This window comes from Ochotona curzoniae, unplaced genomic scaffold (genome assembly GCF_017591425.1).
Source record: "Ochotona curzoniae isolate NIBS_2020 unplaced genomic scaffold, NIBS_Ocur_1.0 contig_3819, whole genome shotgun sequence".
Lineage (NCBI taxonomy): Eukaryota > Metazoa > Chordata > Mammalia > Lagomorpha > Ochotonidae > Ochotona > Ochotona curzoniae.
In genome coordinates, this window is record NW_024466004.1 from 45,666,744 (window position 1) to 45,689,270 (window position 22,527).

Here is a 22,527-nt window from a genome sequence, read left to right on the forward strand (position 1 = left end):
AAAAAGTAACAAAACAGAAAGGAAGAAAGTAGAAGGCCTAGGAAGTGCTCTGTATAAAGTAGTAATCTGTATATAAGAAAACACATCACAAGCTCTGTGAGAAAGATGTTATCCAAATTTATTTACTATAATTTTGTCTTTAATAAATGTCTTCATTAAATGTTACTTGTATTAATATTTTGATGTTTTTACTCTGTGTAATACACCCTCTCTTTTATACATTTATAGAACAGATTTTGTCTTATAATATGGACCTATTATTTTATATATAGGAAAAATTATATAAAATATCTTGCCAATAGATACTCATCTGTGGAGTGAACAGAGTTGGGACTTGATTCTCCAGCTCTGACTTCAAACCCTATGTTTTTAATTACTATTCTTTTTAGATGCATAGTTTTGCTTTTAAAATCATTGTAGGTTTGGATGTCATAGCACAGCAAGTTAAGCAGGTAGTTTTGGCCCCTGTTACATATCAGAGCCCCTGGTTTGTATTGTCACTGCTGTGCCTATCTGATCATCTTCACGCCCATGGTTATATGAGTTAGCTGATGATGAGCCAAGTACTTAGGTTCCTGCCACAAACGGTGTAATGCCCTTGTGAACTCTAGCTTAGTGGTCAACTGGCTTTGGTCTGTCCTAGGCTCAGAATAGATATAATTGTTAAGTGAACCACTGGATGGACAATCTGTTTTTGACATTCTTTCCCCAACTTTTTCTTTCATTCTTTCTTTGTTAAAATTTTACATTTGGCCACTGTTTTTAATTAAAATCCACGTATGTATACAGTTAAAGCTGGGTTTTCTCTCTGAACACATTCATAATTATGCACCCAAATTGGAACATATATTAAATTCTCAATACTTCACTCAAGTATATGTATTAGTTACATTGCAGTCCTGTGCATGATAAATCATTATAATAGATTCTCATGAAATGACAGCCAGATTTTTTCATTAGTATGTCATATTTAAAAAGGAGGCTTTGTATTGAAGTGTAGTAGCTAAGTAATTGGTTCAGTAGAAATGTGGACTATCATCTCTTATAAATTTTACTCATTTGACTTAGAAACCTTTGTGGTTTCTATTAGAATCTTTTTTTTTTTTTTTTGCTATTAGAATTTATTACCATTGTAAGATGTCCAATACCTTCAGGAATTGAATCACCATTGATATGTTTCCTAACCTATTTAGTCAGGCGTAATGAGTGGTTCAATTATGGAGCACAGAACGGTGTTAGAAATGGATATATAAAAAATCAAGCTTCATCAAACCTGTATCATTTTAATTTAGAAGCTTTACCTATAGAAAAAAAAATATACAAATTGCCTTAAAAAGCATGACAGATAAGTAAAATGAAACAAGTAGGATGGTATTGCTAGCTTTTTATTTCATTTTTATCTATTTTCATGTGCGTGTGGTGAGACAAAAAATATAAAAAAGAATGTTCATTCTGTTTTTTTCATTAAACATGAAATACACAACAGAAAAAAGAGAAATGGATATATGGAAGTCAAGATTGATACATTAAGGAGCTGAAACATAACTATAAAGAGGATTGGAAAAAATAAATCATCAGGCATAAAAAGGTGCTTCTGTGCTTAGTGAATTATGATTATTTGGTGGTGCTGTCCAGTAAAACTTTCTATGAAAAAATGTTCCATATCTGTGCTGTCCAGTGACATATGGCTAGTGAGCACTGGAGATGTGCTTATTTGAGAGAGAACAGGAATATAAGTCACCAAAGGATGAGAGTTAAGAAAAATTGCAATGGAGATTATAGTATCAATATGCAAAATCTCTGTGTGTAGAGGAGAGTGGCAGGGAGAGAGCACTAACTTTGAAGAAATAATAAAGAAGAAAAAAGAGAAAGGAACCAACATGTATTGGATACTAGTCGGGGTGATGAAATGTCATGTATATTCTTTAAGATAAAAATCAGCCTTAGTTTTGGTGAGGAGGCTACAGAAGCCATGAGAAGTTAACTGCTCACAGTCGTATAGCTAATACATGATTAGCTATGCATTCAAACTCCATGACATTCGACTGTAATACCCAACCTCATAAAGGTGGGATAATGGATTGGGAGATGAAATAGGAACAATGTCATAACAACAGTTTTCTGAATTTGTCAATTTTACTAATTGTGCCTTTTATACTTATTGAACTCTGAAGGGAGTGTGTGATAGTATTATCTGAATTTTGTGTATGTTCATTTCTGTTGCTTTTTGTTTCTGCTGGATCATGTTCATGTTGTGGTCTTTGTTTTTGTGTTTGGTTATCATTGTATGTATGTTTGGTTATCCCTTCATTTTGGCCAAGGAATTCTTTACTCTCTTTAGCTTTTTGGAATAAGAAATTTTCATTCTCCATGTCTTTTTTCAGTTGAGCTGATTCCACAAGTGATAGTGCTCTGAGTGATAGTGATAGAGTTTCTTTTCCAGAAACTCTTACATTGTATTAAAATCAAGAATCTTCATTTCTTTAAGGTTTATTTGTTTATTTGAAATACAGAAAGTCATAGAGAGGAGATAAATACAGAGTTATCTTCTATCTGTTGGTTCACTCCCTAAAATGGCAGCAATACTCAGGGCTGTGGCCTAGCTGAAGCCAGGAGTCAACAAAAAGCAGCAGCACAACCTACTATAGCAAAGACATGGAAACAATCCAGATGCGTGTCCAAAGAAGAGTGGTTAAAGAAACTGCGGTATATCTAATCCATGGAATATTGTTCAGTTATTAAGAACAATGAAATTATACCATTTAAAATGAGGTGGTCCCAACTAGAGACCATTATGCTCAATGAAATGAGTCAATCATAAAAGAACAACTACCATATGTTCTCTGATATAAGGAAACGATCATGGAAAATGTAATTTCAGCAACCTGATCCATACTTTTTTCTTTTTTTTTTTTTTCTGGCTACACCCCATATGTTTTGATGTTCTTGTTTTCCATTTCATTTATTTCAAATACTTTCTTTTCTTGTCAAATTCATTGCTGTTTCATGGATTACACGGTATGATATTATAATGATGAACAAATAACACCCTGCATTTGTCAGAACTCATCTATACAACAAAAAGGGTGGACCCTAGTATAAGCTTTGGGGTGCAGTTAATGATAATCCACTACAGTGTTTCATCAGTTCTAAAAAATTCATCATTACTGCAAGATGTTAGTAAAAATTTTAGGGCTGGAAAATTAGGAGTATTAATATGTAGCCACTTTGTTTTCTCTCGCTTCCTCTTTATTGATAAAAATAAACAAAATTATGAAAGGAGGCTTAGATCACAGAAGATCAATTGATAATAATCTGTGTTAGGAAGCAAAGGAGTTTTAAGCTGTAATAAAATAAAAAAGTAACAACCAAAAAAAGATGAATGATGAGTACCCCTATTCGTTCAGCAGGCATAGTATACAAATGTTGAAATATCACACTCTAGATCAGAAATATGTGTAATTATAATTAATTAAAACAAATAGAAGTATATTGACTTTAAAGAGATACTGTTGATGTCTTACTGAAAATTGGTAAATATTGACTAGATAATGTAATAAAATAACCATATGTATGAAGGAGGAGAAAAATAACTTCAATGTTTCTATCTATTTGAAAATTATCGTGCTCACTTCGGCAACACAAATACCAAAATTAAAAATTATTCTACACTTTTTTTGACTACCTATAATCATTTATGTTTCTATCTTTTTCCCTTCCTTTGCTTTTGGTTATTGACATTAGGTGTGCTAGCCCTGTCTTGGTATCCACCAGATACAAACGATGCTAATGGACAACCTGCTGATGACTTGGTGCCGACTATTTTGGATAAAGCTCAGAAATATAATCTAAAGGTATTTTATTTTAATTTCAAGCTATGTACAAGTTAACATTTTGAGATAAGGTAATAATTTTTGGAGTGCTTATTTTAACTAAAAAAGACTAAAAATGTTTAACTTAAAATCCTTCTTATTGGTACTGTGTTTTGCAAAGAAGCATTTTGTATTTTAAGCTACATTTAATTTGTAATAGTTCAGTAATACTTGATATTTTTCTCTTATGTTTAATATTAATGGGTATTGCCTATTTTGGCAAAAACAAAGAAGTTTTAAAGGTTGTTTCTTAAGATAAAGTGGAAATTACTAAGAAGTTAATATGCCTAAAAGCCTTCAATGTCAAAATTCACCAAGAACAAATGCTAACATTTGACTTCACACATTTGTACAGCAATTAGAAAATAAATTCTTGCTAAAATATTTTTTTTTAAAACTCAAATTCACGTTGCCTTATTTAAAATATGCACGCATGATTTAAGTGCATGTGGAATGCAGAAAGTGAAAGATTGCAACTTTAAGATCAGTTGTCTTCTTCCCAGATTGCAAAACAAGTGAGCAATTAAGCGTCTTACTTTTCTTTTTCAGAAATTAGTGAATTATGGAAATAGTAATCACCACAGGGATTTATATGACACTACAAAGGGGAATTTTTTTACTGACCGAGAAAATCCTTGAAACTCCAGGTTTTTTTTGAAACTCCAGATTAAAAACAAAAAAACCAATATTAGTGTTAATAAATACATATTGTAAGAAAAATCCTTATTCTCTGCATGCAATCAATGCAACTGGAAATTAATAACATCAAACCATTTAACATATGTTTAAATATTTAATCTAAACTTAACCTACTTGAAGAAAACATCAGAAGTGAAGTTTAAGTTTTATAAAAGTAAATAGTAGTAAAATTTAATTAGCAATATTAATGATACTATGATTAGTGAAGTGGATGAAATAACTAATGAAAGTAGTGTAAAAATTATGGGACAGTATTATAGTATGATAAGATTAACCTAACACATTGCCAGTATCCTACAAGAGCACCTGTTGAGCACTGGCTGCTCTGCTTCTGAACCAGCTCCCTGCTAAGGCGCTGAAAAACCAGAGGAAGTTCTGGCTTTAGCCCAGCAAAACTCTGACAATTGTAAACATTTGGGGAATGAAATAAGATATTATAAACCTCTTTCTCTCTCTCTCTCTCTCTCTCTTCCTCTGTCTGAGTCACTCTTTCACATAAATAAATAAATCTTTAAAAGTTTGCAAATAAGTAAAATAGATTTCAACAACTTCAAAATCAGTAGCCTGTATAAACTAAGCATTTTTTTAAAGCTTTTTTGGGAGAAGATACCAAATTTGATGGACCATTATTAAAATTAATTTTAATGGAGAAAATGTAATATGAATAATTGAAAAGGGGGTATAGTGGGAAGGGCAGCAGACCTGAATGATGGGAAGAGAACGTGAGGACATTGGGAGGATAATCTATTACTACTATTATAGACAAAGGCATCCATTGAATCCTTATTGCACAGCTGACAATTCATTGCTCACCTATAGTCCCTATCTCTGAAAAGTTCTATGAAATTTAGTTAGAGTGAGACAGATATTGTGAATTCAACTGGGAATCTGCATTGTGCTAAGAAGTCCAAGGCATCTGATTTCTGTTACATCAATCATTATATCAAGAGAGGTACCACATATTGATACCCTGACAGTAGCATAGATAAAGCCTCTATACCGCAAACCCAGTCATGACCGTGTCCCTTGATAAAAGCAGAGATTACTTCCCAAGAATTAGAGACCTATGGAATTTGTGCTTTGGAAAAAGGCAATGAGATTGAAGACAAGTACTTTGAGGCCATAACCAAACTGGTCATGGCCAAGATAATGGAACTGTTTCAGTGTTGAATGATCTCAGAATTTCTATATGAAGGTGTAGCCTAGATTGCTTCTGTTTGAAACAAAGGACACACCAAATGTGTGAAATTTGTTGGAAACTTTAACTTGCTTATGCTGATGTTGAGAGCAAGTGGGTTACACCATTGGTAACATCTCCCAGTGTTGCATATGAGGAACAGCTATGGCCCTGGGCACAAAGATCCCTAATGAGTTTTTGTACAGTGACTACTTCAAATAACTTGGACCTGATTTTAAGCTTCATGTGAATCCTTCCAAACTGATTAGCCAAAACACTAATGAAAATCTGTAAAAGATCATACCCTGGCTGCTTGAGAAGCCAAGCATGTTGCCACAATTTGCCTGCGGTACAAGTCTAGATTACTCCTGAAAATGCCTTCCACTGTAAAAGTGGAAATTAGGATGGAGACCACCCCAACAAGTGCACATCTGTCTGTGTGTCCTTCTGATAGATGCATTGTCTGTGAAGAAGAGTCTTAAGACTGATGAGGAAGGAGAAGGTGGCCACAAGCATTTTCCTTACTTAAGAAAGCCAAGAGTGAAAACAAAGTGAAAAAGATATCACAGAAAGGGAGAAAAACCAAAAAGGAGAAGCCAGAAGACAAAGGGATCAAAGAGGAAGGCAACTTGGCCGGAGCCAACTTTAGCTTCTTACCAGCTTTCCAGCTTTTTTCCTTCAACCCGTCAAATTTTATACAATATATTAAATATAAACGCTCAGTGTCTAGGCAAGCACTAGGTCCCTGAGACCAAGGCAGCCATGCTAGGTAATTATTTTTTTTTTATCAAGAATCTTGCCAATCATCCCTCCTCATTGCCTAATTTTAATTCATGAGGAATTCAAGGTCTGAGTGGAAGGGGAGATTTTTGCAGCAATCACATCTTGAAATGGCAGGATATCTGTCCTGGCCATTATAAGCACATAGAAAGTGAAGCAGCGAGATCTCTGCTTCAGTCTTCCTGTCTGTCTATACCCCTTCCGTGACACACGCACGCACACATGCGCACACACATGCAGTTACTACTGTTTCAAAAAGAATTACATATATTTTCAAATGCACAATCTGGAGTAATTCTTATGCTATGGGGATGGATAGACAAAGTACATTGAAAATAACATCAATAGATAGAGCAATTGTTGATATTTTATTAGACGCTATGAAATAACAATATGATTGAACAAATATAGATTTGATGTGAAGAATCAAACTTGTTGAGAGCCTAGTGAAATCTTTCACTTAGATATACATACAGGATTTGACAGGGTGGTGGTCCCGGAAGTTTACATATGTAAGAATAAAGTGAAATTCAAGAAAAAAAAAACCTTTAATAACAAGCAGTAACATTGTCTGTCTAGGAAACAGCATTTTATGTGAAATGGTGAGATTTAAAATTAAACATGATGCCTGTCTCAATATGAAGAGACCAGTGAAACATAACATGAAGTTTGAAAACAAGCACATGGAATTTTATATGTAACTGATGAATCGTTTAAATTCAGCTGTGAAAGACATGTTTATCCATGATCTTTTCCTCATGATCTTGGCGGTGTTACTTTTTACATTGTCCATGCTGCTTGAACAATAATGTTTTTGTCTAATGATGCTTTTTCTGATTGCTCTGTTGTTCAGGTTTGTCTTCAATTATAAATACTGTATGTTTTCATATTCTGCATTTAGATGGTGATTACACTTCATTTTAACTATTATCTGTGTGCCCTAAATTCTCAGATGCTACCAACATTTTTTAAATTTTGGGACTTTTTTTTTAATTCTAAACTTTTTACAGTTTATCTGTCATAATTCAATAGCATCCTCTCATTCCTAGGGATTGAGCTCTGTGTAAGATGAAGTGGATCATGATGGAAATATTTTGTTTCAAGTAGAAATAAGATGAACTGATTTTATTTAAATCTTATATTTTCTGCTTAAAATGTATTAATTATTGAGGAATAGAAATGAAATTCTAGGAAAAGAGAAACAGCTAAAAATACTAACTTTTTGAACCCTTCACATAAAGCTGCAGCTTACATCTTTCAAACAAGCTGATTGTCAAGAACTGTCACGTATCCTCAGAGCTGTTCAGTGAATTCTCATTGACAGTGGAAACAGCAGAGGCAAACCTCCAGGTCTGACCCCAATGAGACTGGATAATGATTGGCTTACCTTCCACAAAGCAGGTCCAAAGGCCACATATCTGTTACTGCTAAAATCTTTGGAGATGAGAGTTTAAGAACATGGCTGTTGTAGTACTTTCAGGAACATTTTAAAAACAAAGTGGAAATGTTCTGATGGATGAGGATAGGTTAGTTTTTCTTGTGCCCCAAACTTCTGTGTGGCTGTTTGGGACAACAAGCCTTATCATTAATGGAGTAAATGTTGCCAGAAAACTTGATCTCTTTATATCAGATTTTATATCAGATGATCAGGAAGATTTAGAATGTGATAGCTTACTGTGAATGTTTCATAAAATTTTGTAGCAACTCTCTGGCCTCCTGTTTTGGGAGTAACTTGGTGTAGTATGAGGAAGATTAGATCCAGGGCAGTGAAATGAGCTCGTCTGGCTGAGAATCTCCAGACTCAAGTTAGTTCCTTAATCCTTTGGCTTATCCCTGTCATTTGTGAAATGACAAGACAGATTCACAGAAGGCTTTTTTTTTTTTATTGGAATTTTCTGTGATTTCCACTTTGGTGTTGTTTAGAAAAATATCTGATTTTTGTATGATTCATTTTTTTTTATTTGAAAGAGTTATATTGGCAATGGGAGAGAGGAAGAACAAGAAAAAATCAGAGATGAAGATATCTTCCATCTGCTGATTCTTTCCCCAACAGCTGTAATGCATGAGGCTGTTCCAGCCTGCATCCAGAACTAGGGATTCCAGCTGGGTCTCCCAGGTGGGTGGCAAGGGCCTAGGCTTTTGGACCATCTTCCACTGCATCCTCAGGCACAGTAGCAGGCAGCTGGAACACAGTCACATTTAATGACAGTGCTTTACTGGAATTCTTTAAAGACAGTGTGAAAGAATAATGATGTAAATCCAGCCTTGATAAATTGGAACTGAGAATGCACATGTGTAACCATGTATAAAATTTTACAATTGGTTTATTAGTAACATCATTCTTAATCTGCACAGCAAGGAAATTTTCGACCCATTTCTCCAATTTAATATTGATTTCATAGTTCTTTCAGTCTTCAAAAGGCCTCTTAATTCATCAATTTTGTTTTGAAAATATTCTACAAATTATAACACATTGATTCAGATTTGGTCTTCATCAATGAATCACATTTTTTGCTGTGGTTTATTTATTGTCTGTTGTTTGAGATGAAGATGTCTATCCTTTATTCTTATTCTTTTTAAGAACAGGGAGTTTTCAGAGGATACTTTTGTCCTACAATTAACATTATTATTGCTAGGTGTGTTAGTTAAAATTTCACAAGGTTCTAAAATTGTATTAGTAAAAGTAATTTTGTAATTACTCTGTAATTATAAATTTGATACATTCACTTCAACCAGGTAAAATTAGTGTTGTAAGTTAGTGTTTTTAAAAGCATGAGCAAATAATTACCAAAAAAATGAACAAAAAATAGTGCTTTAGTTACTCACTTAGCATTACCTTTGAGCTAAACAATTTTTTATTATTTTTTGTAATAATCTTACTTAATTACTTAGGGTACAAAGAGTCAATGGCCATAGGAAAGTGGGTAATACCATTGTTTTCACACTAATATCATCATTTTCCTCTGTGTCTGGGGTCAGGGGAGAAACAAAGGGAAAAGCCCCACCAAGCCTTCCTCCCATCCTGGGTCCCTGGTGCAAGGCATGCTCCGAGGGTCCTGCTGAAGCAGTTTTGATAGTTCAATAGGTCTGAATTGCCGCCGATTTTGCCGTTCCAATTGCGATGAAATCTATTCAGAATCTACTAGCTGACATAGTCCCTTCATGGTTGGGGTTCTGAGATCAGCAGTTCAGTTGGAGGGATCTCCAAAAAAATTTTGTCTGAGGTGATCCCAGACCTGATTCTTGTGTGTGCTGACTAATTCAGGGTCTGGCACAGTCCATCACCCCAATCTACTTATGCATATGCTGGTCTTTTCAATTGCTGGATCAGTTCTGTTTCCAGCCCTGTCTTCCATGTGAACCAATGGGTGTTGTAGTCCAGCCCGATCCTGTGCACTTCATACTCGACCCTCACACAAACCAGTGGAAGCTGCAGCCTAGCTGGGGTGATGCCCCATAATCCCCACCAGGCCTGCCCCCACCCTGGTTCCCATGCTTGCCAGTATGTACCGTAGACTTGTTCAGTCTCTCCCACTTCCCATTTAGCTCTCGTACATGTCAATGTGCATTGAAGCCTAGTTCAACCCAACCAATCCTACTATCCAGCCCACACACATACTGGCGAATGCCTTTCTGTCTAGCCACCCCTGTCCCTGTCCAGTAGGAGTGGTAACTCAAAAGGGAGGTGCCCATTATCTCCCTACTAGGCCACTCCAAATTCTGGATTATGCACTCTCCAGGTGGTTCTGGAGTTTAATTTGACAGATTAAGCTCCCAAATGCCAGCCTCTGCCAGCTGATTCTGCTGAAATGCCAACCCCCCGTCACCACTCTAATTTTTGCTTGCACCAGTTGGCAGTCAGCCCAACCTGGCCCTTCACTGATCTAGCTCACCTGAGGTCCACAGTTGTTGTAGCCTTGCCTGGTCTGGTCTGCCCCCATCCCAACTCGTGCTTTCCAGTGGGAGTGGTTGCCCAGCAGTGGAGCCCACATTCCCCCTGCTGGCTCTGCCCCTCCCCCCCCTGGTTCTCACATGTGCTGTTCCAGTGCTGCAACCACATCCAGAATGGCTTACCCCTCCTTGGCATTCCATAATGTGCACTGGTTTGTGTCGCAACCGAACCCGGCCTGACCCACATTATATTCTAGTGCTCGGATTCACCAGCGGATGATGTGAATGGGTTCAGCCTGGTCTGCCCCCCACCTATGCCAAATGTATGCAGTGGGTATCTTCCTCTGGCCTGGTCTGGGTTGGTCCCTTTCATGGTTTTTGTGCTCACCTGTAGGGACTGTGTACCGACAGAGGAGTTTCCCAAGCTCCTCCATCAGAATCTCTCCCTATGCCAGATCTTGCACATACTGCTGGTTCCATGGGTCAGCCCTCATTGCTGGCCTTCAATTCATTCCAGTTCTTGATGTTGGATGTTTCAGTCTAGCCCAGGCTTATCCATACCCAGACACTGCTCACACATGGCTCCATAGGGACAGAGACTCAGCCTAGTCCATCCTACATCTACCCAGGTTTTCCAGAGCACCAGATGGTGCTGGCATCTAGCCTGGCTTGGTGCTCCCAGCTCCAGTTCACACTTGTGCCTGTGGAGATTGCAGCTATATCCAGACCAGACCAGAATGCAGCGCCCACTCCGGCCCCTGCACCCAGCAAGTGTATACTCTCACAGCTCCCCAACGAGTCTATTCCCAGCTTTGATTATGTATGTGCCAGTGGGTGCTCTGACCCAATTGCCAAAGACCCCCCACCTGTCTCAACCTTTGCCTTTGATGCTATGGCATAGTATCTCCAGCTTTTGCAGACCAGTCAGTATAAGAGCCTAGTTCAGTATGACATGTGCTCCACCCTAATTTTTATTCTTTCTTGTGAGTTGGGATTTGCTTGGTCCTGCCCGGTCCGCCCCTTCCAGTTGCAGCCCAGCTCACCCCACATCCTATTTTAGGATGGACCTTTGGGTGCTGCTGCCTTGACCTGCCCATACTGCTATTGTTTCCTTTACCCATAAGTGAGAGCCGGTGCCATGGTCACACCTAGCTCAGCCATCACCACTCCAGCTTGTGAGCTAACCTGTGGGACTTGTATTTCCACAGGGTTGGGCCCACATTTCCCCACAGAGTTTACCCCTGGTCTGAGTTCTCTCGTGTGCTGGTTAGTGTCTTGACCTGCCAAATGTGACCAGTCTACTATTTAACCACCCAGTCAGGTATTGGTACTTAGCCTACTAGACAGGCCCCCATCCAGAGCTTTGGTATGGACTGGTGTGTGGCAGTCGGTGATGCTCTATGTTAGCAGCCCATCTCAGGATTGCTAATTGGGCTGGTGAATCAGTCTGGCCCAAATAGGTCTTATGGACACTCCCCACCAAACCACTAGGTCTCAGTCCCCATGCTTGCCCAAAAGTTTCATGACCTGTTACTGGGAATCGCCTAGAATTCATCTCTCACCTACACTAACACTGTCCTTATTCATGGGGGTCCCTAGGTAGCAATTACATATCCTAAAAACCCCAGAGTTTGCCACTGGGTGGCCAGCAGGCAGAACTTGGCACCATTTGGTGCCCAAAGCCAAGGACTCATTCACTGCCTCTTGGCAGTGGTTTGACCTGAGTTCCCAGCATTTTGTCCACCCTGGCAGGGGAAGCCCCCCACCACAGCCACCACACTGTCGGGAGTTGCTTTTGCCCCCAACCCAAAGCCCGAAGCCCTCCCAAACTCGCCCTGCCACAAGATGTTAGCGACAGGGTGGAGCTAGGACATGCATCCTGTTCCCAAGTTTCCATGAGGGTATACCTGCCCTGGGGGAAGAGCTGTCTTGGACCTGGAAAAAGCCAAGGACTTGGTCACTGCCTTCTGGCAGTGTCTTTGGCCTGAGTCCCCAGCATTGGGTCCGGCCCGGCAGGGGCACCCCCCCACAGACATCACACTGTTGGGAGTTGCTTTTGCCCCGAACCCCCTGAGCTAAACAGTTTAAGGGGCTTTGATGGAAATGACAAAATCATTTCCAAGAAGGCTAGTTTATCTCTTCTGTTATAGACTTGTCAGCATAATCACTCTAACAAAAGGGCAGTAGAACATATAGGTATCATTGAGTTGACAGTACAGAGAATATGGAAATCAGACAAGGATCCTTTCCACTCTGTCCCTCTACCCTGAACCATTACTAACAAAACAATGATAAAATCTTTTCAGTGAGACGAGACAAAGATGTTCTATGAGCTGTAACACTGTTTTGCACATATCGTTATACTTCCCATCCTTGGGAAGAACAGGCATACAATAAAACTTCAGAAAATTTGGGGCCTGCCGTGATAGCCTACCAGCTAAAGTCCTCGCTTTGCATGCTCCTGGATGCCATATGGACCTGTTTCCCATCCATCTCCCTGCTTGTGGCCTGGGAAAGCAGTCAAGGACGGCCCAAAGCCTTGGGACCCTGCACCCGTGTGGGAGATCCAGAAGTAGCTCTTGGCTCCTGGCTCTGGATTGACTCAGCTCTGTCAGTTGCAGCTACATGAGTTAATCAGCAGACGAAAGATCTTCCTCTCTGTATATCTGATTTTCCAATATTAATAAATAGATAAATAAATCTTAAAAAAATAACTTTAGAAAGTTCATGGAAAGTAGAATTAAAAGTTAAATTGATTGTGCTATCACAAGAGAACTTGAAATTTATACATAGTTTCTCATGATATTGATTGGCAATGAAGACATTAATGCTTGATTTGGCTTTATGACCTATTTCAAAATGTGAGAAAACATGTTGCATATCACATGCTGTTCTGCTGTTCCCTTATATGAGAATATACAGCTTTTTGCCTGGGATTCAGAATTGTAGAGCTGATTCAGACTTCACCTACAACCTGGAACAGAGCCATCCCAGCCCATCAAGCTTTAATTTTCCCCAAGATGCTGCCCAGCAGGAGACTGATGAAAGAACTTGAAAAGAGCTGCACATGTGGAAAGGAAAACTTCTGTAACTTCCAGATTGATAAAGCTAGTTTATTGACTTGCCAAGGGTTCATTATTCATGACAATCATCCATATTATAAGAGGCCTACCAAATCAAAATCAGCTTTCCAGCCGAGCCTATTCAGTCCACCAAAGAACAGATTTTAAACAAAGATCTGTCACCCCAGTATTGTTGAAAAGTGGCAGGGCTGTTTGTTTGTCCTTAGCACTGAAAACCGGAAGTTAGCCACAAAAACCAAGTATTCCAGTTTCTCGTAGTGCTGGTGAACAATCCCCAGCCTGAGCACACACTCTAGGCCGGAGAATACTCTAAGGACTTTACAAAAAATACCATATGACTCTGCAATCCCATTCCTGTAAATACAAAAAAAAGTGAAACCTATATATGAAAAAGCAGCCTTTATTCATAGCAGCACTGTCCACAGTAACAAAGGCGTGGCAAGAACCCAGATGCCTTTTGCAAGAGGAAGGTATGAGGACACTATAGTACATCTACTCTATGGAAAACTACGTTTCCATTAGAATGAAATTCTGCCATTTGGAGGAAAGTGGTCCCAACTGTAGACCATTACCTTGAGTGAAATGAGCCAATTCCAAAAACAAATATCATGTTTTTTCTGATGTTGAGCAACCCTTATGCAAATATTTTAATGTTACTTTAATAGATTTTTCTAAATGGAAGGGAGAAATTCTGACATGTCACAGTATTAAACTGCAAAGCACTTTTATTCCAGTTTAGTAGTTAGAAATATTCCAGTTTAGTAGTTAGAACAGAGCCCAGTGCTGTAGCCTAGTGGCTAAAGTCCTTGCCTTGAACATGCCAGGATCCCATATGAGCACAGGTCCTAATCCCAGCAGCTCCACTTCCCATCAACCTCCCTGCTTGTGGCCTGGGAAAACAGTCAAGGACGGCCCAAAGCCTTGGGACCCTGCACCCATGTGGGAGACCCGGAAGAGCTCCTGGTTCCCAGCTTCGGATTGGTGCAACACCAGCTGTTGCGGTCAGTTGGGGAGTAAATCATCGGATGGAAGATCTTCCTCTCTGTCTCTCCCCACTCTCTGTCTGTATATCTGCATTCCCAATAACAATAAGTAAATCTTAAAAACAATGTGAACAAAGATGATCAATATTATATCAATAATGCCTTTTTAGATTTATTGGAAAACTAGTTCAATTGATCTAGTCTTAACAGACGAAGCTGACCGTTTAGTTCACAGCTATAAAGGCAAATTCATTTTGATATAGGATATTTGTTTAGATATGACTAATTATATATAAAATGGGAGATTAGAAAATACAATATTGTATCTGAAACAACTAAAAATACAATATTACACCAATATTAAAGTACCTAAATTTGCTAAAGAGCAAATATGAAAAAGAGATTTTTGCCAGGTGTTTAAGTTTTCACTGAGGATGCCACATCGTAGCACTCAGTTCCAGTCTCACTTGTTTCTGGTCCAGCTTCTTCCTGCTGCTCACTCCGGGGTCCCCGGGGAATAGCTCCGTGCTCCCTTTCCGGCTACCCACGTGGAAATGTTAGGTGAGCCCTGCAGGTTCCCATTTACCATCTGGCCCAGTTGTGGCTGCCATTAGCATTTAAGGAGCGAACAAGTGGAGAAAGATCCCTGTCTGTTTCCATGTGTATGTATGTGTCTCTTCAGCTTTCAAATAAGAGGCAAAATCATTTTAAAGAATATTCAGAAGCTTCTAGATTTCAACTTTCCAGGCCTGACTCCTGTGGCCATTTAAGTTAATCAGCAGATAAGCAATTTCTATCACTCTACCTTTCAAATAATTCTTTAAAAAAAAGATGATACATAAGTTATAAATTCTTTTTAAAAAGAATAAAAATGAAAAATATAAAATGAAATAGCTAGTTTTTCCAGTGTGATATGTAAGTATATTCGTATATTATTTACTCAACATACACATAAAACATATTTATCCAGTATTATTTTTGTAACACATCTAATATTACTGTTTAAACTTGTTAATGAAGTTCAAGGACTGTTTTTTGTGATGTATGCATTTATTGGATTGCTTGTTTCTATGATTGCAACTTTACAGTATTCCAATTTTGTGAGTTATGGAAGGGCCAACTATTCCATTTGTGGTATTATGTTATAGTTAGTCACCTTATATAACATTCTACTCTTAATATAATCTTAAATAAATAAGAAGAGAAGCAAAATATAATGAATGACAAAATAGAAAAAAAGAATATTCAAAAGCTAATAAAAGTATATGTTTACAGTTATAATACATATAGTACCAACAAAATAATGAAAAAAGTAATTGATCTTAATTTCTTACTGACAAAACCTTACCTTCATTTATGTAATATTGCTGTAATTTAATTCTATTAAAAACAGAATGATGTTTACAGTAAATACCACCTTTAAAATCAGTTCTGTGAAAACTGATAGCACTGGTTAATTTAAAAGAGATTTTGTTTTAATTGGATACTTGAACATGAAGAAGGTTTATATTGAAGTAGTGGGGAAGTCTCTAGTTCACATGTAATTCTTTCAGACCAAAACCTAAAATTAAGTCTCATTGACTTAATTACATGGCAATAAATATTTTAAGTGCTGTTGGTAAATCAGTAAAATTGGTACTAGAAGCAAAAATGGTCATGTTCTTTGCTTCAAAAATGTTAAAATAGTGATTTAAGGGAAATATTATCTGTACTATCTGAATTATCAGAAGTAATGTACAAAATAGTTTTATGTAAAAGTCAGTGTAACATAAAAACTACTTCAGACATTGTGATTTATTTTTCTTATGTATGTCTCACCTTTTAAAGATAAAAACATTAAATTTGTGCATGGTATTCAAAAATATTTTAGTTACTACCTTCTGTGTTTGAGATAAATCAAGTCACTAAGCATGACAATTTTTCTCTGAACTTGTAAATATTACTTTTCAGTAGTTTTTGTAAATGATTTCAATAAAGTAGAAATTTAGTACAGATCAGTTTGTAAACTGCTACTTTAACTATAAAAAACAATTTTTTTGTCAATTGAAAAAATTTGCTGCTGATTCCATATGAAATAAGCCTAGTGGTCATACATTTGAAAAAAGCCCAGAGTTTTTTGGGTCAATTTTTGAACTTTTCTTGAATAAAGGTATGTCTATAAGTAAAGTTTATGCCCTTATATATATTTTTAAAGATTTATTTATTTATTGGAAAAGCAGATATACTGAGAGGAGGAGAGACAGAGAGGAAGATCTTCCATCCAACAATTCACTCCCCAAGTGAGCACAACGGCCGATGCTATCCCGATCCGAAGCCAGGATCCAGAAACCTCTTCCCGGTCTCCCACACAGGTGCAGGGTCCCAAGGCTTTGGTCTGTCCTCAACTGCTTTCCTAGGCCACAAGCAGGGAGCTGGATGGGAAGTGGAGCTGCTGGGATCAGAACCGGCGCCCATATGGGATCCCGGGGCGTTCAAGGCGAGGACTTTAGCTGCTAGGCCACGCCGCTGGGCCCTATCCCCTTATATTTTATATAGCATAAAAATGTGCTTACACTACCATTTCCTAAGGATTAAACGTATGGAAAGAAACTTTGTTCAGTAGTTGAACATTTGGATTGTCAATTCTGATCATGTATGTTGCTTCCTTGTTACTGTATAAACTTTAGCAAGTAAATGAAATTATTTAAACCATGATTTGATCATTTCGAAAGTAAAGGTAATGATAAGTATCTTATAGGCTTATTAACTGAGGTAATTAGTGCAAAATTATTAGCATATTTTAATAGAAGAAACTGTTAGTAAATGCTGTTACTAAGATGTATATGGTATCTTTTATGTTCAGTATAGTTTAATCATTTAATATGGATATGGAAAAGATTTTAATTTTTACTCCAATTTAGTTTTTTCTTTGTTTCAGGTCACTTTTCATATAGAACCGTATAACAATCGCGATGATCAGAACATGTATAAAAATGTCAAATATATAATAGACAAGTGAGTTTCCTCAGTGTTTATAATTCATGATCTATGATCCAGTAATAATTTTAGTAGTAACAGTATGTTTAAATTACATTTCATATTCTTGCATGATTTGTGAAATGTTCGTAATAAAATTAATTTAAGCTATTATATTAATGAATGTCACAATCATTTTGAGGAATATTTCTGAAGTTTCTTACAATTCACTTTCACTAGGAATAAAGATTGTTCTTTTTCTTGTTTTACAAGTTTATAAGGTCATTCATGACCTAAATTAATATTTTTTAAATCTTACAGAATTTTGTTTTTTTTTTTTAAATGGAGATTCAGATTACTAAATGTAAAGTACTTTTATATTACTGGTTACATATATAGCTTTATTTTATAAGTCTGTGCCTTAATTTGTATGTCTGTTGCAAGTAAATATTGTATTAATGTAGTTTTTTTGTTAAAGGATTTTACTGATAAAAGTCTGTGACAGGTGCCATACTCTCAAAAAAGAAACCTGCCAACCACAGTGGGATATTTATTTCAAAAGAAAAAGCAGTTTATGTATTCATGTAAAGAACAAAGGACATCTAAATCACTTTTGTCATCATTTTTTAAATTTTAATATGAGATCATTTATCCCTTGTTTGTCAGTATTATACCCAGTGCCTCATTTTTAAAGTGTGAAATTAAAAAGTGCATTTTAATGATTTAATTTCTATTATTGCTGCCCCCCCCAAATACTGACCAATAAGCTAATTCCTAATAATTACTTTGTCCAGGGCTTACACAGTGTTTGTGAAAAGTAACTTGCGAATATTCATTTGACTTCTACATATGTTTGTATTCTAGATACGGAAATCATTCTGCCTTTTACAGATACAAGACAGAGGCTGGGAATACCCTTCCTATGTTTTATATCTATGATTCTTATATCACAAAGCCTGAAAAATGGATCAATCTGTTAACCCCTTCCGGTGCTCACAGTGTTCGCAATTCTCCTTATGATGGTTTGTTTATTGCACTTCTGGTAGAAGAAAAACATAAATATGATATTCTTCGAAGTGGTTTTGATGGAATTTACACCTACTTTGCCACAAATGGCTTTACTTATGGCTCGTCACATCAGAACTGGCCCAAACTAAAAGTCTTCTGTGACAGATACAATTTGATGTTCATCCCAAGCGTGGGTCCGGGTTACATAGACACCAGCATCCGTCCATGGAATACTCAAAACACTCGAAACCGAATCAATGGGAAGTATTATGAAGTGTCTATGACTGCTGCAATTCAGGCTCAACCCAGTTTAATTTCCATTACATCTTTTAATGAGTGGCATGAAGGAACTCAGATTGAAAAAGCTGTTCCCAAAAGAACCAGCAATACGGTATACCTAGATTACCGACCTCATAAACCAGGTCTTTATCTGGAATTAACTCGCAAGTGGTCTGAAAGATACAGTAAAGAAAGAACAACTTATACTAAGATGTTTAATGCATATTGATACATTGCTTAAGGAGTCCTTGTTATCAGAAGCCCATAATTTAAATAGTTTTTTTTTTGTTTTGAATTATGGGGAAAACCTGTCCAAATCAATATACACTATTTCTGTTATTCTTTCATATAAATGGCATTTTAAGATTTGTTGGTTGTCGCTACTCTTTATTGCACTGAAAAAATATCTGAGATAAAAACTGTACAAATAACATTCCTTGTGGTGTAATTTCCTGTGTTCCTAACTGAAATTAAAATTCTAGTTCAATGACTGTCATTCCACTGTAGATAAATGCCTTTGTTCCATAAAGGAGTTAGCACACAGTTAAATCAGATGTGCATACTGGGCCTAAAGAACTCATAACATGGCTATTCCACATGTGTTTCAAAAAAATGTGTTGTTTTTCAATGACTCAAACAACACAATTATATTGATATTCAGACTGAATAACTCTAAAATGATGCCATTTTTAAGAATGATAAAATTACTGTTACTCTGATTTTTACTGTGAATCAGGAACACATTAAAATTCTGTTTTCGTTTTTAATTGTGTAAGTTAAGTCTTCAGGAAGGCGTACTTTCTGTGTCATAATCCACGCCATCATTGCAGATTCAGGGTTACATAGAGCTTGCCACTTTGTGCATGATTACTATTTTTGCATTCTCATCATACATTACAGATTTCAGAAGGGTTGGAAAGTACCTCAATAAAAGTTTATGATTGCTTCTCAATTGTTAGGGAGACAGTTGTTTCATAATTGTTATAAATATACAATATTTCAATATGTATCATTTCTAAGGTAACATAGCATTTTAATGTATTATTACTTTGATTTTCATATCTTTAGTGCTAACAACTAAAATTGTTTCTACAATTGGATTATCTTTTTAGATTTTATTATAACCAAAAGTAGCCAAAACAGTCAGATTTTAGAGATGTGGAAATAAAAAGCACTTGTTATTTACTTGAAATTGCTTAAGAACTTTAAATTCCCATACACATAATATCCTTGATTTAAATGTTATATTTTACACACCTTTTAGATTAAAATACTTGTGATCAATAGCTGCTTGCTGCATTTTGACAGTCAAATTGATCAATTGTATGTTAAAACTTAATTGCTTTATAAACTAATAATAAAATGCATTCTATTAATAGATATGTAGAACTATAACTGCTGCAAAAATCTAATATATAATTACATCATTTTTTATTTATAATATAGTTAATTCTATTAAGAGTAGTAGGTAGTATGACACAAAACACATAAATTTTCAGAGTATGAAAACATTAATTCAGAAAGGGGTTCCAGTAAATTTATCATAAAATAGCCATTAGATGATAAAATGACTCTTAAAATGGATTTAAATAAAATGCAATTCAATTTCATTAAGATTAGCTTTATTTATTTCCTAAAAATTAATCATTTTTCAAAGAACAATCAAGCCATAGACTGTTAGTGCAAATAGTAATAATACTTTTATGTAAGAAATAAGTATGAACCAATATAATGGCATGATAGCCATTGACATTCACGTAAAGAACTTACAAATAGAAACTGAAGTTTTTTTCTTAGACCCAGTTAACTACCTTGTATTATTTAAGGGTTGATTATGGTGGCATATAAATTGTGAATTTCTTTCTTATATCAGTTAACCATACCTATGTTATTTTAGGAATATGTCAGACCTAGCAACCAGTTACACTATATTTAATTAAAGTTTTGTGAGAAATATCTTCTAAAAGAGGAATTTCCATCATTACTTTTGTTTTGTACTTGAATCACTGTGGGAAAAAAAAATATTGAAATACTTCTGAGAGTTAGAGACAGTTATGTCTTTGAGAAACAAAAAAGCATCAGGAAGACTTCAGTGTGGATATCCACCACATTCTATCTGATATCCATCGCTGACATAGCTAAACCACTACTTTATGCTTCACTCAGAAGCTCTGTTACAGTTCTCCAAGTCATTCATCCAAGTAGCAAAGTAGCAGTGAGATCTCAAGATAAGGCAGATCCTGTCTTCACTGGGAAGGTTTATTCTCAAGGAAAGAATATTTGGTATCTGGTCTCGTAAAGGTTTACTAATTTATAATTCTTAAAATATATTTTCTCCTTTTTGAAGTAAAACCATTGCATTTGTATCTTTTCATTCATGAGTTTATTTCTGTTTCAAGCCAAGATAGAAAATATTGAAAAAAAAATATGTACTGAACAAACATGTACAGAGTCTTTTATTTTGTTTTTGTTTCTTTTAGCTCTTTATGCTCCAAACAGTACCAGTTGAGAATTATTTAGGGTGTGTTAGGTACACAATTGATGTGGCCATGTTGAAAGAATATGGGGAAACTAACAGGTTACGTACAGACATTGCACCATTTTATAGGAGAGATTTGAGCAGCTGTGTTTGAAACTCCTTACTTCTTAGGAATAAAATAAAAATCTTCCCTCAGGTATTCTTTACAACTGCCTTTACCATTTGACTTGAAATATATAGTTCATGTTATGCTCCGAAATAAGGATACTCTTAGTTTTAGAAAGCCTTTTAATCAATAAGCTAAAATAGCTGCTAAAACACAGTGATATCTGCAATGAATGAATTTTAGTGAAATTTTACATTATTTGTAAGGTTTAATTATTTTGATTGTTTTGACTGTATAAAGACCTATTGATTGCTCTTTCAATGGAGGTTGTCAAACTTCTGTCACTATGTCATCTGAGTTGTAAGTTACTCTTTTCTGTCTTATAGTTGCACACTTTTAAAAGTGATACTTTTGTTATACAGAATAAATTTTCACCTAATAAAAGCATATGTAAATAAGATGTCTCCAAAATTTTTAAATCTATTCATCTCCTTTTTATGAAACATGATTATTTGCTGATTAATTGATGAAAGGTAGTGTCCAATCAACATTGTTTATATTTTGCCATATTAACATATGCATCATTTTCAAAGTAGATATCTTTACACAGAGTTAAAAACTTACACTGAGAGATCATTAATGTACTGTTTCTCTCCCTGATTGACAACTACTACGACCCCAGTCCAGAACAAAACTAAGAGGCTTGGAGTTAATCTAGGTCTCCCATGTGCATGGTACCCAGTCAATTATTTGAACCATCACCTGATCTGTACTAGGACACACATCAGCAAGAATGTGGAATCAAGAATAGAGCTAGAATTTACAGCATGGCATTCCAAAATGAGATACAAACATTCGAAGCAGCATTTTAATCATAATGCCAAGTATCCATCCCATGTCTGTGCTTTTTAAAATCTGAATTTGTGCTATGTGCATACAAACACACTTTTTTTTTCAGTTTGAGAGATATTTTGCATCTTTCCATTGGTTATATAATCATATATGAGGCTACCTCAATCCGTTGAAGAAATGGAATGAAAACTTTATTTTGGTTCAGTGTTTTTGAATTTTTAAATGTTTATAGAGTTTTAAATAATGCACAGTTTTGAAGAATTTGGGGCTACTATTTGTATACATGAGTTAGTGCCGATACGTATACGGTAATGCATTCTCTCATAAAACAACAAATGAGCAAGCCACCAGAAAGCCTACCAA

The 22,527-nt window shown here is 36.1% G+C and overlaps 1 protein-coding gene across 1 annotated transcript in view; it reads left to right on the forward strand.

Moving 5' to 3' along the window:
- MANEA (mannosidase endo-alpha) overlaps nt 1–21,770 on the forward strand; it is a 37,096-nt gene extending 15,326 nt beyond the window's left edge. The window contains exons 3-5 of the mRNA XM_040983789.1: nt 3,745–3,854; nt 17,403–17,479; nt 18,305–21,770. Coding sequence (XP_040839723.1) covers nt 3,745–3,854; nt 17,403–17,479; nt 18,305–18,956 — 839 coding nt within the window. The 3' untranslated portion in view covers nt 18,957–21,770. The remainder of the gene's footprint in view (nt 1–3,744; nt 3,855–17,402; nt 17,480–18,304) is intronic.
- The last annotated feature ends 757 nt before the right edge of the window (nt 21,771–22,527 follow it).